An 18,654-nucleotide genomic window follows, 5' to 3' on the forward strand; every position below is an offset into this window, starting at 1 on the left:
GGTAGCACTGAGCTTCACTCGATATTCCTCAACCACAGAGGAACTTGCTACCTTACCTCAAATCAAACTACCATGTATTTGCCCTATAACTTTTTCTATTCTTTTCTTTTTTCATCTGATTAACTACTTTTCTTACGTCTCTCTAATTTTACTCAGTTTTTAGCAAATTGTCTTTAACAGAGTTTCCAGAAAAGTGGCAACTCCCTCGGCCATAAACTCAAATTGTAAAATGCCCGTTTAATTCCAGGTAAACAACTTAGAAATCACTTCACCCGNGTCACCCGACAACAAGTCGACACTGCTGGTGTCAGGTCTAAGCTTCGAGGTGAAATCGGGCGAGATCCTGGCGGTGCTGGCCACGTCGCAGCACGAGGCGACTGGCTTGCTGGACGTGCTAGCGGGAGTGAGGAAAGTGAGTAGCAAAACTGTTGAAGTCTTCAGAAGTTAGGCTAATAAATCAAGTTAGGCAAATATTAGGAAACTCCAAGACATGTCATATAAAGACGCGAAACACAAATTTGGCTCATAGCACATACACACTACACACACTGTAAAACAAAAGCAATCTTTTGACCTTAAAATTAAGCTAAGAATATCATACAGTACAGCTTAGGATCCCGTGTCAAACAGGCTGAAAGATCAACCATTTATTCCTTCATCATTGTGCATTGCAGTGGCGATAGGATAGTGGAAGTTTTCAAACTTGATTGACGCTCTTTTAGGTATACAACCCCCCTAGACAAAACGCACTTTTTGATCGAATCGAAAATCGAATCCGTCAAAACTCCATACAAAAAAGGGCCTTTTCGACTGGTTTGCGATTATAATTTGCACTTTGTCTAGACCCACTGGTTACCAGTCTACATAGTTTTTTTTTATCGTAACCATTTATTCAAGTGTTTAATTCATCACACTTTAGAAAAATGTAAAGCTCAATTCAAAATAAACTACCCTCTTCCAGAAACTCTCCGGCGATATTGTGATAAACGGGCAGCCAGTAGCTTCGTCGACCCTCCGCAAGGTGGCGGCCTACGTCCGGAACGACACCAATCTGTGCCCGAATATGACAGTGGAACACACGCTGAGGTTCCACGCCGCGCTGCGGAGACCGAGGAGCAACCACAACCAGGTCAAAATGGACGACAGGGATAGAGTAAGTTAGAATGTTTACTATTTAAAGCCTCCCCCAAGGATTTCTACGACTGGTCCAGCGCTACCCGCATTCAGGCGCCTCCTGTGACCTTCACCAGATCGTCGATTCACCAAGTGGGAGGGCTGCTGAGACGAGTATTCTTACTCGTAATCTTTTATTGTATTTATCATAATTATCCCGACTCCTACAAGTAACAGATATCTTTTAAAAAATTTTTGTACGCATTCCAGTTTTCAAGATTGATAAGATTCTGTCTCCAACTTGATGGTTTTCTTTCCAGATAAACCTCCTAATAGAAGAATTAGGCTTAGAACAAGTGCGAGACACAAACGTCAGCCGCCTCACGCGGTCCGAGGTGCGAAGACTGAACGTAGCGTGCCAACTACTCCTGGATATGGCGATTCTGATCCTGGATCAGCCTACTAAGGAAATGGACATCTTCGATACGTTCTTCTTAGTGGAGTATTTGAGGAATTGGGCGAGCACAGGCAGGGTGGTTATAATTTCACTGCACCCGCCAACGTATGAAATCTTCGCTATGTTGACGAAGGTAAGGATGACAATCGGTTCTTGGTAAAAGGCAAACATGTAGTTTAGAACAATCTTCTACTTCTTCTATAAGAGGGTATGGATGGGGACGCGATTATTCAGTTAAATTCTTGAAATATTTTTTTTAAGAAGGCGCGTTTTATGTGGAAAATGGTACAGTTCTGATTGTAGCTTCTTGCTTTTCAGGTGGTATTAATATCTGCAGCCAGAACGATGTTCAGCGGGTACAGAAGAGACATGTTGCCATATTTCACCTCTATCGACTACCCCAGTCCTGCTTTCAAGAACCCTTCGGATTACTATCGTGAGTAAAATATGATCTTTTTGAAACATCTTTAGCTACCAATGCAGCAAAAGCTATGCAGACGACATATTTCCTGTAATGTCTAGCTAAAAGAGTCGAGTTTGGGTGATTAGGGACTTAACAGACGTTTGAATTTAACTGTCGATTTCTAGTCTGACCAGTTCAAAGTAGACATGCTCTATTTTCAACCCATTTGAGTATTCAAGTGAAAAAAAAAACTTTACACAACCCCATATAAATGTCAGGTCTTCTTCGACAAAATGATTTTACCATGCGGACAAGGACAATAATGAGTGACATTAAAAGTGACTATCATTTCCCAGTGGACCTGGTAACCCTGGACGACTTATCCGCGACGGCCATGTTCTTTGACAAAATTATGTTAGCATGGCGATATTAAAAGTGACTTATTTCCCAGTGGACCTGGTAACCCTGGACGATTTATCCGCGGCGGCCATGTTGGAGTCATCAGGGCGTATCGAAGCCTTAGCGAATGTGTTCGCGGGAGCGCACGCGCCGCCCGAACTTCCGCCCCCCGTGCCTCTGCCCGCGCCCGCTGCGACTCCTAACGTCGCGTTGCAAGTCTTCGCGCTTATTGAGTAAGTATTATGACTTATTATGGCATAGTATAAGACTAGAAGCCGTGTGGCAGCAGAGTAGAATACATTTGTCACTAACCCCAACTCTTCTTCCCGCGGGTGTCGAAAGAGGCGACTTAGGGACACATCAAACAGAGAACGGGCAGCAGCGCTCTCTGAAAAACATCAATATTTTAAACTGCGATCTCCAACCCGCCTGCTAAGCGTGGGGATTTTGGCAAAACCCTCTACTATAGTGGAGGAGGTTCATACACTCAACATCAAATAAACCGCACCTTCCGCGACGCGAACTTTAAAGATTTTTTTCTGACACAATCATGGTACCCCAACAATATTGGTGTTATTTGAAGGCCCAATAAATATCCTTAAAGAAAAATACATTTCATTTCTAAATAAATGATTAACATATACCATAAATGTGACTTGAAAATAGACCTCACTTTGGGCTCACTTCTGGGATCAATTAGACCAATTTTTATGGTTATAAAACCAAATAAAGATCTCACGTGTCCTCTTTAACAGATGGATAGCGATTAATCCAAACTTAACAGTTTTATAGTCTTAAAAAATGGCTATAGCGTAACTACCTATTTTTTGAAGAAGTGACTCTGGATCCTTGTAAAGACACATTTTTGGGGTAAAAACCTTTCCTTTAATGAAATGAAGTTTAGAACTAGGCTTTCAAATGGTACCAATGTTGGTGGGAAGTGGGGATGCATACGTTTGATAAGTGCTTGTCGCGGGAGGTGCGATTTATTTGATGCCGAGTGTAGTTTAGCAGTGTACTAGATGGTGGTGACTGGTGCATTTTTCTGATGAAATTATTTTCTTTGCAGAAAAAGCCTAGTATTCACCCAGATGACAACGCTATCGAATGTTGTGACGCGGGTTCTCATCGCAGCTATCATGTCCCTGGTCACTGGCACTATCTTCTGGGACTTACCTACAACTGATGCTAAGGTATGTTATCGTTCGTTCGTTCGTTTCAGCCAAATGACGTCCACTGCTGGACAAAGGCCTCCCCCAAGGTATGTTATCATTAAGACGAAATTATGTGATAATAGCTAATTCTTTGTTGTTTGTCTTCATCTAGTTTCATCTTGTCTTTTGTCTCTTCTCCCCTCGGGTAGTCTAGACAAGAAGACATCTCTTCTTGACTGAAATAAAACCGATTTTCCAACTGATGGTCTTTTGTAACAAAGTTGTTATTTGTTGAGTAGGTTTCAAACAACCCTCTAATCTTGTTCGTACTTTCAGCTAACCCAAAACGACCGGGTGGGTTTCCACTACTCCGTAATGTGCCTGACAGTGTGGCCTATACTGCTCTGGCTGAGCGCTCGGGAGGCGAGCTCCATGCGGCACCACGTGGAAAGGGACATCGCCGTCGGCCTTTACTCGAGAATAGTCTTTATTTTATTTGACGTGAGTACAAATTAGAGATAAATCATTTGATTGTGTTTAGAGATGGTTCTCTACTAATATCTTGACCTTCACTGGTTGGGTTTTTATTTGCGTTCAAGCTGTAGATCCTGGCTACATAGGAGTTGCAGCGGTGGGAATGAGAACTGGGAATAATCCCGTAACATCTAGACTGGGTAGAATCAAATAGTCAAAGAACTCAACTGTTTGGATTGACTCAACATTCAGCAGGTTTTTGCTTTCTATGATCTATCTTAGCTCCTTTCATTTATATGTTTTCTTTGGAGTCCTAGTGTGATAACTTTGGAAATTATCTAGATATTATATTATCTTAAACCTTATTGCCTAGCAGTGTGGTCCAAAGCAACTAAAGTTTCTTATATAATTTGTATAATTTTGTATGTTCCAGCAATTTCTTGAGTTGTGGTCGGGCGTGCTAACGTGGCTGGCGTACTTGGTGCCTAGCTACGCCATGTCTGGCCTATATGCGCAGACGCCGGGCTCCTTCGATGGATTTTATATTTATTTAGGTAAGATAATTCTTTAATCTACCTCATACAGATAAATATCACCAGCACCGTTGTCTCTGCTCTTGATGTGTATCGTCCCGATTGTTTTTCAGCGCGCTTTTGATCGTAACTTGCACATCCTTAGGGCGTGTTGACGTGTCGGTTTTTTTTTTTTTATGTGATAGGAGGCAAACGAGCAGACGGATCACCTGATGGTAAGTGATTACCGTCGCCCATAGACACCCGCAGACCCAGGGGCGTTACAGTCCAGTACTATCCAGTCCAGTCGGACTGCCTTTAAAGTTACCATCTATCGTAATCCCTTGTCAGCACTTGCTACTTTTCTCTCTATCTCGAACCGTATCTCTTGGGCCCAGACCAGTTTGAAACCGGTTTGAAATGGTCGCGTCATGTGTGGTCTCTCAACGGAATCTATGGCAGAAACTTAGATGCAACTCAAAAGTAACTAGAAGTTGCAGTCTCGTTGCAATTGCGTTTCACCGTGTGTTCTGGAGGGCCTTAGATATAAGTAATTCTTACTGCTGGCAATCTTACGACTTGTAAATATCTGCGCCAAATGAATATTGCTGTTTTTATTGATTTCTTTTCTTGCTCTTTCCCAGGCTACATGGTGCTATACCTAGTCAGCATCCAAATGCTGTGCCGCGCCACCATATTCCTCGTGCCAATGGAGAAGACCGCAGCCATCCTGTCAGGCCTCTGCCTTCTTCTTAGCACACTGGTCTGTGGGGTCACGCTTCACGAGGCAGACATACCTAGATTGGCCAAGTGGCTGCAATACGTGTCCCCTCAAAGATGGTTGATGCCTGAGATATTGGGCAGAGAACTCAGTGAGACAGCCTTGAGGACCAGTATTAGTAAAGACGCCAGGTGTACCAATAAGCAGGTTGGTATCATAGTTCCTTTAATATAAATTGATTCAAATTCTCTATCTCACTAAAGTATACACAGTAGCTTGTAAAGATTCTGTAGTGCTCTTTCATACATAAAGCACCAAGTAATATTATCAAGCAGAATTTTCTTCAATTCCTCCCATTTCATCCTATCTTATTTCCTTGATAGGACAGGATTTTCTGGACAAACTCAACCTCCACTAGTTGTTTTATTGGTAGGCAAGTTTCGTTCATAAGAGTTATATGTAAGTGGTGTCCTCAAATCTTCTTTTATTACAATACATAATCTTCTTTTTTCATAATCTTTTTTCTTTTCAGAGACCATACCAGGACATAATCGTCCAGTCACCGTGCCCACCGCCGAACGGGACGCAAGTCCTGTCCAACTACGAGTTCCTTCATTCCGCCCAGCTGTGGGAATGGACCGACGAGAGCTTCCTAATAGCCTTGGCTATCTTCTACGCCGTCTTCGCGATAGTCGCCATATTGGCTTTCACATTCGACTGTACTAAGTACGCGAGGAGCAAACACAGGGCGTCCTTGAAAGGACATAAGATCACTGTCAATACGCCGTAAGGGAAATTGGTAGTCAGTACATCTACGTATCACAAAAAGTTCTTCAATTGATTTTGAACCTTGCGATAAGGAGTTTAAATTTAAAATCTATTGGGGAATTTCGAAATTTAGTGGCACTCTGCTGCTGAACAAGGTTTTTACTGGATTCCAGTTCTATAGTCTTGACCAATAAGGCTGGAGACTAGGAACTGAATAAGCTTTTTGTCATACAAAAGAAGTTTGTATCAACAAAATGCAAGCATGAAAAATTTACACATAAACAGACCCCTACAAAGAAAGTACACAAGTAAACTTTATAAATGAATTATCAAAATTATGATTAAAATGTAGGAAACATCATCAATTTACGTGTTTTACGTAAATCTGTGATATTTGCCAATACATAAATGATCATACAATAAAATGTGATAAAATTAATCATCACAATTTATTACGTCATAGACAATGCAAAAAAATGCTCAAAGACGAGCCTAAGGTTGTATTAAATTAATAAATTCGTTCAAAATGTACAAAATAATGATATTTTTAAGGTTTATTGTTATTCAAAAGTAAGGCTGACTAGTAATGTCGTCCGTCCTGAATGAAATATTTTAAAAATATTGTACCTAGCATGTAAAAATATTATCGCAACTGTAATTGTATATGAATTACTTAAAACTTATTAAAAAAATCTAGATCTTTGCTCTGTACTTCTTTCTTTTTCTCAATGAACTTCTTTCAAAAGGGTCTTCTATTTCTATCTACCTCTCTCTATTTCTTGCTTCCTTTTCTCTACTTCTTGTTAGAAAAAAGATGTTTAAGTAAGCATGATTAGTTAAAATTAATTTGTAAATATTAAAAACAACTTAGTGCCGAATTCGCATAATTTCACGTATATCGCTAACACTGCCCTTGTGTAATGCTCATTTTGAATTTATTTTCAATGAAAATTTCTATATTTTCAAAAAATAAATATTATTCAATATGCCAACTATTGTTATAACTTAGTAAAATAATGAAAGTGGAGCCATATCACTTAAATATAGAGAAACTTAATTGTTAAGTTACCTTAACGTTAATCATAAAATTAAAGTAATAAAGACAATAACTACTATTTTAATTTCTTTTATTTCATCTTTAACGTGTGCAGTAATAAACAATAATTTAATAAAATGATTTAATAATAAATTAATTAAATTAATGTTTAACAAAAGTCTATTCTATCTCTTTTTCCTGAGAAAGCTCAGCATGAAATAATTTCTGTACAACTTAGGAATTTCTTTAAAATTGAGAAATACAAAATAATATGTTCAGAACACAAGTGATACAGTCCTATAGCAAAAAAATTGCTCAGTATCAATCAAATCAGTCGTACAAATCAGTTTCTAATAAGTACATGCACGGAATTATCTACAAGCAAGACAAAATATTAAAGTTATTTTATGTAAAAAACACATGTCATGTATGTATATTTTTAAGTCATAGTTATTGTTCCCTTGTATATTTCACATCTTGAAAATTCTTACATGTTAATTTAAAAGAGGTGGGTTATCAAATTTAAAATAAAGACCCTGGAAGATTTGATTACAAAAATTACATTCTCTGGGGCGTGAAAATTTCGCATTTTGCCGCTACTTTACCTATAAAGCGCCATCTATTGGTCACAACAATCAACTTTTGACGTTACCTGTGTGGAACAATTCGTGATACCTCCTGCATATCTCGCAGACGCACGGGGTGACTTTTGACCTGAAGTGCTTGTGTTTCTCGCGTTCCTTCGGCTTCGGCTCGAAGATCGGGGCGTGCTCGATGTATCTGCTTTCTAGAATCATCTTCTGTATTCTGTCTTCGTCTGGGAACATTTGCTTTCGGGCATGCTCGGAGTCCGTACTTGATCTGTAAGTTGAGAAAAACAATATTGAAAGCGTTGGTTCAGTGAGTTTTATGAGGAGAAAAATAGTTGCTTTGAAGGTAATAACTCTATGTCTATGATGTATAAGGCAGTGGTAATAATGGGATGGACTGAAACTGAGAAAAGAACAATTTTAAAGTAAAAAAAATGTGAAAAAGATATTTTTAAATATTTTCATCCAGCAGTTTTGGTTTTTTAACAGAACCCACCTAAGATGCTATGTAATATATGTTGTCGACTGTACTAGCTTTCAGTTGGTTTCTTAATGAGTCTCACTTCTTCAGTAAAATTTTATTGCAGTCACTAGTTGGGTTAATTTAATTCTGTCAAGCTGTACGCACATCTAGCTCATCATACTGTAGCAAATACAGCAGTTCTACAATAATGTAGTGTTTGAGGGTACCTGGTGTATCGGTCTTCTTCGACGCGTCCCGTATCGTTGCTAGGCCAGTCGGCTCCTAAGCGCGTCTCCACATTGTAGACGTTGTATTGGCGCCGTCGGGGCAGGAAGCTTCGGAACAGGGACAGGCGGGACTTGGTCGGGCTAGAAGGAGAGGATGCAAGTAAGAGGAGGATAAAGGACGTAGCACACTTATCAACCCGGAAAGGGGTCGTAATCGTATCAACATGAGGCGATCAGTATTTTCTTTGCATGAAACTCCATACTGCGAAACTACGACCCACCCTTATCCGCACCGTAACGTAAAACTCCTCGCCTCGCGGTTGACAGCGCGCGAAAGGCGATGATAGCTCGCGAAAGGCCATACGGTGTTGTTGATCCCTTTCAGAGTTGATAAGTCTGCTATGACCTTCAAGGAGACCTATAACGTGTGGATCATGGCTCTTATTGGCGGGGTTGTTAGGTCAGTCGACTCCCAAGCGGGTCTCTACATTGTACTGGCGCCGTCGGGGCAGGAAGCTTCGGATCATGGACAGGCGGGACTTTGTCGGGCTAGAAGGAGATGATGCAAGTGAGAGGAGGGTTAAGGAGTCCTTTATCGTGTGGATCATGATATCTATCGACGTGGTTGTTAGGCCAGTCTGCTCCCACGCGCGTCTCCACGTTGTAGATATTGTACTGGCGACGTCGGGGCAGGAAGCTTCGGATCATGGACAGGCGGGACTTACTTAGTCGGGCTAGAAGGAGAGGATGCAGTGAAAGGAGGGTTAAGGAGTTCTAAAGCGTGTGAATTTTGACCCGTATAGGCGTGGTTGTTAGGCCAGTCGGCTCGCACGTGCGTCTCCACGTTGTAGATGTTGTACTGGCGACGTCAGGACAGGAAGCTTCGGAACAGGGACAGGCGGGACTTGGTCGGGCTAGAAGGAGAGGATGCTGGTGAGAGGAGGGTTGAGGAATGACGCAAGGTTCTTGAGCGCTCAGCTAAAAGACCTAAAAATATCAGGTGGTGGTGGTACCAGGGTGGCAGGGTACTCCTAAGAGCGTAGGTAAAGGATTTGAGATAATAAGGTAATGTGGAAAAGTGGCGTCGATCTATTCTTACTTACCAGTGAACTCTAGCTAGCAGGTGAGTATTTGGTTGAAGAATCTGAAGACTGCCCTAGGTACCTGAATGACAACTGCTGGGTCATGCAAACTATTTGGTCTTAAATAGAAAGACACGGGTCTAATGCGACATTTAGTTACATTATGGACTCACGGCTTGACTAGCTATACTGAAGCCGTGGTCACAAACAGACTGATCAGTCTATACTAAAGCAGTCTATTTGGTGTACTTACCGGGGATGGCACTTGCATTCGACGTCCGTCTCCGACTCCCGATAGAGGTCGTGGGAACGCGTGGCTCCCAAGCGGGACCGAGACGGGGACTTCGTGGCCCGCTTGTCCCCATTCCTGCAGGGGTCGGTAATAGAGAACAAGTCAGCAAAACAGGAAGACAGCTATAGTGAAAGTAGGTGTGTAGGTATCCCTGCATCGCTTATACCCTTTTATTATTTTCCGTTTGAGTGTATCAAACATTATATCATGAGGAACTCTAAGGAATCGATAAGAAACGGTTGGTTTTCGATTTCGAGTCGTGTCGCAAAACGAACGGGTGTTTTGAGTCAAACCTAGGTAGGCAAACTTTCTTGGTCACGTAAGGAGGTTATATTTGATCGGATAAGGTGGGATGTGGGACCACGAGAATGCAGGTATTCAAATTAAAACGGGTCTACAGCCTGAGTTAGGTACCTACCGGTCAACACGGAAATCATTGGGGGAGGCCTATGTTCAGCAGTGGACGTCCTATGGCTGAAATGACGATGATGACAGCCTGAGTTTGAAGAAAGTGTCTACCTCCGTAACTTATTTGTATAACTTACCTCAGCCAATAACAACTAACCGAATTGACAAATTTAAGAAAAATATTTGTGATGGTATTGATAAACTTATATTAGATGACAATNTGCCTCACAGCTAGCTGCAGAAGAATCGCAGAGGAATCGCCCTCGTGTTCAGTCAGGCTCAAAGACCTTCTCATAGTCTAAGAACGCCAAGCATATAGGCAAGTTAGACTCTTCGGTCTTCTGTATAACCTGCCGTAGCGTATACAGGGTGTTAGGTAAATGGGTATATGAGCCGACACTAGCCCATGTTAACATGGGCATATAAATGGTATGGTGAAGTCAGAAATTTGATATCTTCATTTTAATTATTTTAATTTTCATACAAATCGGATTTTATAAAATTTATTTTATATGAAAATTAAAAAAAATAAAATGATATCAAATTTCTGGCTTCACCATACCATTTATATGCCCATGTTAACATGGGCTAGTGTCGGCTCATATACCCATTTACCTAACACCCTGTAGATGCGGTATATGGTAGTGTAAACGTTTCGATAACTGGCTTCCTCGAGAGACTATAAGTCATCGAACCTACGCGCGAGACTATTCGTGATGGCTCTCAAAAACAGCTTGTAGACATGACTCAGAGTCAGAACCCAGATGGGTCTGTAATTCCTTAATAAGGCTTTTACCCCTTTCTTAAAGAAAAACACCACCAAGCATTTGTTCCGTGCCTCTGGCATTATTCCCTGGAGTAAGACGGAGTTACAGTTTATGAAGGACTTTCAGTATCGGCTTATTACCTGCCGCGTTCAGAAGCTCCGAGGTTATTCCGTCATCACCCGTGACTTGTTGTTCTTTAGCTGTTTGAGAGCCATCCTAATCACGTAAGGGCTGATGTCCTGCTAATCTTCGGTATAGTGTCGAGTGGCTGTCCTGTGGCTGAGCTATTAACAGGTTTTACTCTATCATCCGCTCTCTTCAGCTGGCTTCGCCCATTAGAGTGGTCTCTAGCGAACATTTTGGAGCTTAGGTCTCGCCCTATTGCCTCTTAATATAATTACTAATAAAGTTGCGAATACATATCTCAAGGACTTCCTTATCTAAGAACCTATTTTGACACTTAAACGTTTTGAAAACTTAAAATAATTTATGAAAAATTTCAATATCGGAATACGATATTGGCTTCAGTTCCGGAATTGAAATATCGGAAAAAAATTATCCGAAATTCCGGAGTTACGAAATTCCGGAATTCCGGTATTCAAGCCCTAGTCTCCACGTTGTAGATGTTGTACTGGCGACGTCGGGACAGGAAGCTTCGGAACAGGGACAGGCGGGACTTGGTCGGGCTAGGAGAGGATTTAGGTGACAGGAGGGTTAAGGAGTTCTAAAGCGTGCGGATTTTGACCCGTATCAGCGTTGTTGTTAGGCCAATCGGCTCCCACGCGCGTCTCTACGTTGTAAACATTGTACTAGCGACGTCGGGGTAGGAAGCTTCGGATCATGGACAGGCGGGACTTGGTCGGACTAGAACGAGAGGATACAAGTGAGAGGAGGGTTGAGGAGTCCTATAGCGAACGGACCAAGATTTCTATCGGCGTAGTTGTTAGGCCAGTCGGCTCCTAAGCGCTCCTCCACATTATAAACATTGTACTGGCGCCGTCGGGGCAGGAAGCTTCGGAACAGGGATAGGCGGGACTTGGTCGAGCTGGCGGGAGAGGATGCAGGTGAGAGGAGGGTTGAGGAATGACGCAAGGTTCTTGAGCGCTCAGCTAAAGGGCCTAAAAATATCAGGTGGTGGTGGTGGTACAGCAGGGTACTCCTAAGAGCATAGGTAAAGGATTTGAGATAATAAGGTAATGTGGAAAAGTGGCGTCGATCTATTCTTACTTGCCAGTGAACTCTAGCTAGCAGGTGAGTGTTTGGTTGAAGAATCTGAAGACTGCCCTAGGTACCTGAATGATAAAGGTGTCAGCATATTTCCTTTATTGCAAGATAATAAGCTGATGGGCCCAAAAATCTCCATAGTTATAGCTGTGGTTGTGGTGTGGTGTGGTACGTGTGGTTTACCACAGCAATATTTCTATTATTATGACACTTCCAGTCAAGAATGTGCCCGAATTATTGATTTGGCCTTGAGACTGCTAGGTCATGCAAACGCGACATTTAGTTACATTATGTACTCACGGCTTGATGTTTCGGCTGCTATACTGCAGCCGTGGTCACGAACAGACTGATCAGTCTATACTGAAGCAATCTATTTGGTCTGCTTACCGGGGATGGCACTTGCATTCGACGTCCGTCTCCGACTCCCGATAGAGGTCGTGGGAACGCGTGGCTCCCAAGCGGGACCGAGACGGGGACTTCGTGGCCCGCTTGTCCCCATTCCTGCAGGGGTCGGTAATAGAGGACAAGTCAGCAAAAAAAGCAGACAGCTATAGTAGGAAGTAGGTGTGATATCCTGCATCGCATATACCCTCACTTTATTATTTGCCGTTTGATACTCTAGTCTAAAACATTATAATCGTGAGGAACTCGTAAGGAACGGTTGGCTTTCGAGTCGTGTAGCAAAACGAACAATTGTTTTGAACGAACTTAGGTAGGTAAGATTTTCTTTCTGGTCACATAAGGAGGTTATATTTCATAGGATAAGGTGGGATGTGGGACTACGAGAATGCAGGTATTTTTGTTCAAATTAAAACGAGTCTACAGCCTAAGTTACCTACCGGTCAACATGGAAATCATTGGGGGAGGCCTATGTTCAGCAGTGGACGTACTATGGCTGAAATGACGATGATGACAGCCTGAGTTTGAAGAAAGTGTCTACCTCCGTAACTTATTTGTATAACTTACCTCATCATCTCGGATCTTTCGAGCCATCGGGATATCGTGTCATCTCTCTCAGTTACCTACATCAGCGTCTCCAAACTACAGATACTTACGTGCGACACTCGCAGACGACATTGGTCTCCGGCTCTTGAAGGCTGCAACAAGACCGTGAGCCGCCTGATCGGGAGCGCGAGCGAGACCGCGCTACGGACGGAGGCCTTTTGTTCCCGTCGCCTTGTCTTGCCTTGTTACATTTGTTTCTGTAGAAAGTTAATAGAAATAAGGTGCCGGAGATACGTGATGAAATGTCGCGTCTTGTTGATGATGCGCGCGATGGAAGGTCAATTGACAGAAGAAAATGAAGCGTTAGAGCGCTTTCACATTTAGGCGACTTTAGCAGTGCGAGAAACGCGCGACAGACGTGCTGCCGATAATTTCATACTATATGAGCGCTTTCACTGAGGCTGCTTTTAGTGTCACGCGGACCGTCCGGTGCGGACCCGCTCCGCACGGCCAATCTATGTGAATTCTAGCATGCGGTCCGGAGGAACCACTCCGCTCCCTAGCAGTTCATACAAATTGGCTGTGCGGAGCGATCCGCACTGACAGTCCGCGTGACACTAAAACCAGCCTGAAAGCAGGCATCCGCTGTCCGCGTTGCTGTTGCGCTTCTAACGCCCTAATGTGAAAATGCGCTTAGTGATTAGTGTCACCACCAGACCCAGTTAAACGAGAACTTCTTGTTGCTATTGATATTTAATTGAGTTTAGAGGGTTGATTGTAGTGACTGACTGACATAGAGATTATAATCTATTTTCCAAACTAAAAGCAACTAAATCATAAATGAGACTGAATTCTGCCTTCAAGCACAAAGGGAGAGGAGCCAAGACAACAGGTCATCAATGTAAAATACCTGTGATACTGCGCCGAATGGCAGACTTGTCTCTGGCGGGAGCCATCTGAATCTGTGCAGTGGCATGACGTCACTTTGACGGTCTTCATATTGCATGGCTGGTCCCAAACCTCGTCGATTCGCACTTTGGTGGCTATTTCTATCTTCGGTGAAAGGATTCCCTAAAAATTCAAAATACTTAGTAAATTCTCTATTTCCTAATCATTTAGAATATTAAGGATAATGATAATAACTTACAGGAAACTCTTTAGATCTCCTCATGAGAAGGTCGACTCCATCATTTGAGCACATATTTGGCGGGAACAGGACGTCATTAATGGCGCCCAGATACTGCGCCAGGATTGTGCACTCGCCAGAGCGACAGTCGTTACTCCATTGTACTAGCTCACAGTATATTGTTTCGTCTTCTGCAAGTCATGGAATGCATTCATTCATTAATGGCAGTCATACAGCAAACAAACTTTTTCCTAAGTTTATTGTCAAGGTAGCTACCCACTTAGAATACAGCAAATATTATTGAGCGTACAGGATTCCTGGAACCGTTTTCTAAAGTAGAACACATCTTTGAACATGAGTGGAAAGACTGGAGGCAACATGCAGGTCTGGTAGCTTGTCCCCAGGGCGAACACTGTGAGCGAAACGCGGCCATCTTGGCAGAGCCACACTCCTGGACAGGAGACCTGGAAGAAAATTGAAAAAACTTGTATTCAATTCCTTTTATGTTGTTACTTAAATTACTGTGTAAAAGCTTGGGATACCATGTTATTGTTGTATTACTTGGATAGAATTGGGTGGTTTTAACCTTTAAAAGGACTTATCCATTTAGTATAATTATATCTTAGGTCGACAAAGTAACACAGAACTATGTTTCTAAAATATCTTGCATTTTACCTTTTGTACTTCAAGTTCGACGGTCAACTCGATAATTTTAGGCATGTTGCAGCATCACATAATTACAGATTAAGACAAAGCTTACACACTGTTACACACTAACCACAACTCATATTTAATTAATTTTCTATCTGAAGTTCATCATTAGAAACTTGTTTTTTGACTTCCACTTTTTGAGTTTTGACATTTTCTAATTTACTGATGATGACATGAACAGCTGTGTGCACTGCAATTGGTTGATTAACTTTGATAAGCCATTGTAGCTAATCACTGTGAGGTTTTGGAAAACTAACAACCAATCATACTTTGAGTCATAGTTGCCATAGCAACATTTGTAAGCAAACAAATAATCCGTTTCGTTTCATGCATAAAAATTTAAATTGCAAGTTTATCGACTTGTTCTGTTATTTTATAATAATTATTCTGAAAAATCTCATAAAATAATACCTGAAGAAAATTCTCATTAATTTGTGGTTCGATTTGTGAATGAAATAATAAAACGTGCCAAATAATATTTCACTTGCACGTTTCATGTTTTGTAAGCGTTTCGTTCGTTAGTCGTTAATTTTGACAGTTTCAGAGCGAGTTTTTTGACATATTTTTTTAAATAGGTTATGTTTTTTTTTTTTTTTTTTTTTGGGGGNATGTTAGTTTGCGTCGTGATATTCCATCTTTAGCCGGCTAATGTGCACATTAGCCAAAACGAAACGGCTAAAAATGTATTCGATGGGCGCGCCAGGCCGGCGGAGGGCTTGAGGGGGCGGTGGGGTGACAACGCGCGCGCAGTTTTATTTTGTAATTTTAAATACCTACAGTAGATTCTGTTATGACCAAATGGATCCTTATTATTTTATTTTAATGATTAGGTAGATATTGTTTTAAGTAATTAATATTTTGTTATTGTACCTAATAATTGTAAATTTGAATACCTACATAGGTACATAAAAGTATGTGTAATGAAAATGATTATTTTTTTAATAAAGTTTTCGTGTCAAAATAGTCAACATTATTACATTATTTCCTTTTCCATTTCCTTCTACATTTTTAGCCAAGGGCCTGCGGTTACACTTAAGTTTAGCCGGCTAAAGATAGAAGAAACTAACATTAACACCTCGTCGAAGATAAACTTAAGTTTAGCCGGCTAATCTTAAGTTTATGCTTACACCTATCTTTAGCCGTAACATATATAAGTTTATCGACTTGTTCTGTTATTTTATAATAATTATTCTTAAAAATCTCAAAAAATTATTCCTGAAGAAAAACATCAATTTGTGGTTCGGTTTGTGAATGATATAATAAAACGGGCCAAATAGTATTTCACTTGCACGTTTCATGTTTTGTGAGCGTTTCGTTCGTTAGTCCTTAATTTTGACAGTTTCAAAGCGAGTTTGGTTTGACGTATTTTTTTAGGTTATGTTTTTGTAAATGTAAAATTGCGTTGTCGTATTAGTAAATATTCGATCTAAGAATTATTAATTATTACGTATTTTTAAGTTCACATAATGGCTAAGTTGCCGAGTGTTGTTCATTGGTTTCGCCTCGATCTACGTATTCATGATAATCTTGCTCTTCGTAACGCAATAAATGAGGTACAATGCAATTTACTTATTTCGACTTGTTCTAATTAGAAAATTAAGCTTTTTTTTAATCAGTGTAACTATTTATTTTACAGGCTGAGAATCGCAAACATCTTCTAAGACCAGTTTATGTAATTGATCCAGACATAAAAAACAGAGTTGGTCAAAACAGGTTAAGATTTTTGATACAAAGCTTACAGAATTTAGATTCAAACTTGCGAAAGCTTAATACCCGTCTGTTCATCTTAAAAGGGAAAGCCACAGAACTTTTTCCAAAACTGTTTGATGAATGGCAAGTCAAATATTTAACATCACAACTGGATATTGATCCAGAGTTTACTGAACAAGATGAAATCATTGATAAAGTAGCAGAAAAAAAGGACGTGTTTATCGTTAGAAGAGTTCAACACACAGTTTATGATTGTCAAAATGTTTTAAAAAAGAATAACGGCAGTGTTCCACTAACATACCAAAAGTTTATGTCCTTAGTAAATGACATACAAGTGAAAGAATCCATTGAAATAACAAAGTCAATATCTGATGAATGTAAACCTCGAGATAGTGATTCTGATGAATACGATGTTCCCAGTCTTGAAGAGTTAGGTCTGGATGAGTCATCACTCAATCCCTGCAAGTATCCTGGTGGTGAAACGGAAGCCTTGAAAAGGCTGGACATTTACATGGCTAAAAAGCAATGGGTTTGCAAGTTTGAGAAACCAAACACATCACCAAACAGTATAGAACCCAGCACCACAGTACTGAGTCCATATTTGAGCCATGGATGCCTATCAGCAAAGTTGTTCTACCACAAATTGAAAGAAGTTGAAAGTGGAATGCCTCATTCTGAGCCACCAGTTTCATTATTTGGTCAATTGATGTGGAGAGAGTTCTACTACACTGCTGGCACTGGTACTGAGAACTTTGACAAAATGGTGGGCAATAAGGTCTGTACTCAAATACCATGGGGGAAAAATGATGAGCACCTAAAAGCTTGGGCAGAGGGAAGAACAGGCTACCCATTTGTTGATGCCATCATGAGGCAACTCAAACAAGAAGGCTGGATCCATCACCTAGCCAGACACATGGTAGCTTGCTTTTTGACCAGAGGTGACCTGTGGATATCATGGGAAGAAGGGGCCAAAGTTTTTGAAGACTACCTCCTTGACTATGACTGGTCTCTGAATGCTGGCAACTGGATGTGGTTGTCTGCTTCTGCTTTCTTTTATAAATACTTCAGAGTTTACAGTCCTGTTGCATTTGGCAAGAAAACAGACAAAAATGGCCTTTATATCAGGAAGTATGTTCCTGAATTGAAAAAGTTTCCAGCAGAATACATATTTGAACCTTGGAAATCTCCGAAATCAGTGCAAAAGGCAGCTGGATGTATGATTGGAGAAGATTACCCAAATAGAATTGTTGATCATGATAAAATACACAAAGAAAATATGCAAAAAATGTCTTTAGCTTACAAAGTCAATAAGGAGAAAAAGGCATTAAAAAGACCACATTCATGATTGAAATTATATTTTATGTTAAATTTACTTTTTGCAAAGGCTTCTAAACCTTAACCCCACTGATATGAAACTCATCTACCTCAGGTTTTAATACTCCACTGTTTGTTTTTGAGATAATTTTGTAATAATTGTGTTTTAAGCATAGCTAAGGTTTATTAAAATATTTTAAAATTTTCTTTTTGTTTGGCTTGAAGTTATGAAAAGAACAAATTACAACAAAAACTTGGCTGTATAGTATTAATATGCCTTTGCCTGAAAAAGAAAATAATCGAACAAAAACATACAACATTTTTTAAGTCTATGGTATTAGCCAATAGTGCTGTGCTCCAGTAGCCAAGATATCGATAAAACTAATTTCATTTTGATATTTTACCAAGAATGCTAAAGTACTGAAAGTCTGCAACATACAATGAATATTGATAATCTCTAAGAAAAATAAGAATACTGGTAGTAATAAAATACTATCCTGAGCTTAATTTTCATTTATCAGTTAAGCAAAGATATAAGGATTTTTAGGATACAAACACACGTTACTCCTTTATCGTATGATCTAAAGTCTTAATTTTCTAAACCACCATGTCCATGTCCACCATGCACCGCTGCATGCTGCAATAACCGCGAGCGAACTGTTTCATTTCAAACTATCGATATCAGTTTATTGAATGTACAGCATTACTAAGTATCTGTCAGTTGTCACTGCTGTCACTACTGTCAGGATTCAAAGTTG

At 40.5% G+C, this 18,654-nt stretch overlaps 3 protein-coding genes across 5 annotated transcripts in view; 2 read left to right on the forward strand and 1 right to left on the reverse strand.

Moving 5' to 3' along the window:
* Positions 1–6,087, forward strand: part of LOC114354287 (ATP-binding cassette sub-family G member 8) — a 72,012-nt gene extending 65,925 nt beyond the window's left edge. The window contains exons 10-19 of the mRNA XM_028306586.1: positions 248–412; positions 962–1,153; positions 1,434–1,703; positions 1,889–2,006; positions 2,425–2,605; positions 3,442–3,565; positions 3,863–4,027; positions 4,434–4,554; positions 5,157–5,440; positions 5,766–6,087. Of these exons, the coding sequence (XP_028162387.1) occupies positions 248–412; positions 962–1,153; positions 1,434–1,703; positions 1,889–2,006; positions 2,425–2,605; positions 3,442–3,565; positions 3,863–4,027; positions 4,434–4,554; positions 5,157–5,440; positions 5,766–6,023 (1,878 nt within the window). The 3' untranslated portion in view covers positions 6,024–6,087. The remainder of the gene's footprint in view (positions 1–247; positions 413–961; positions 1,154–1,433; positions 1,704–1,888; positions 2,007–2,424; positions 2,606–3,441; positions 3,566–3,862; positions 4,028–4,433; positions 4,555–5,156; positions 5,441–5,765) is intronic.
* Positions 6,088–7,450: 1,363 nt separating this feature from the next.
* LOC114354286 (spermatogenesis-associated protein 6) lies at positions 7,451–15,071 on the reverse strand. Of its 3 annotated transcripts, XM_028306583.1 has the most exons (8): positions 14,837–15,071; positions 14,442–14,625; positions 14,183–14,352; positions 13,946–14,106; positions 13,146–13,292; positions 12,478–12,591; positions 8,318–8,458; positions 7,451–7,898 (listed from the first exon to the last, which is right to left on the reverse strand). In XM_028306583.1, exons 1-8 carry the CDS (start codon positions 14,879–14,881, stop codon positions 7,673–7,675), a joined length of 1,188 nt encoding a protein of 395 aa, XP_028162384.1. In that variant the 5' UTR covers positions 14,882–15,071; the 3' UTR covers positions 7,451–7,672. The 3 variants fall into 3 exon arrangements, with proteins under 3 accessions (XP_028162384.1, XP_028162385.1, XP_028162386.1); XM_028306584.1 differs by lacking the exon at positions 12,478–12,591 and having other exon boundaries at positions 14,837–15,069; XM_028306585.1 differs by lacking the exon at positions 8,318–8,458 and having other exon boundaries at positions 14,837–15,067.
* Positions 15,072–16,246: 1,175 nt separating this feature from the next.
* On the forward strand, positions 16,247–18,096 carry phr6-4 ((6-4)-photolyase). Its single transcript, XM_028306578.1, has 2 exons — positions 16,247–16,425; positions 16,509–18,096. Exons 1-2 carry the CDS (start codon positions 16,339–16,341, stop codon positions 17,925–17,927), a joined length of 1,506 nt encoding a protein of 501 aa, XP_028162379.1. The 5' UTR covers positions 16,247–16,338; the 3' UTR covers positions 17,928–18,096.
* Positions 18,097–18,654: the final 558 nt, after the last annotated feature.

Source organism: Ostrinia furnacalis, unplaced genomic scaffold (genome assembly GCF_004193835.3).
Source record: "Ostrinia furnacalis isolate ACB-3 unplaced genomic scaffold, ASM419383v2 OfSCF2036, whole genome shotgun sequence".
Taxonomy (NCBI): domain Eukaryota; kingdom Metazoa; phylum Arthropoda; class Insecta; order Lepidoptera; family Crambidae; genus Ostrinia; species Ostrinia furnacalis.

Bases quoted from the DNA above. Each gene is read 5' to 3' on its own strand.
- LOC114354286 (XM_028306583.1), bottom strand. From the start codon at position 14,881: ATGCCTAAAATTATCGAGTTGACCGTCGAACTTGAAGTACAAAAG. The intron at 14,626-14,836 runs GTAAAATGCAAG...ATTTTCTTCCAG, and splicing joins TCGAACTTGAAGTACAAAAG to GTCTCCTGTCCAGGAGTGTG. The intron at 14,353-14,441 runs GTGGGTAGCTAC...CATGACTTGCAG, and splicing joins TAATATTTGCTGTATTCTAA to AAGACGAAACAATATACTGT.
- phr6-4 (XM_028306578.1), top strand. From the start codon at position 16,339: ATGGCTAAGTTGCCGAGTGTTGTTCATTGGTTTCGCCTCGATCTACGT. The intron at 16,426-16,508 runs GTACAATGCAAT...TTTATTTTACAG, and splicing joins TTCGTAACGCAATAAATGAG to GCTGAGAATCGCAAACATCT.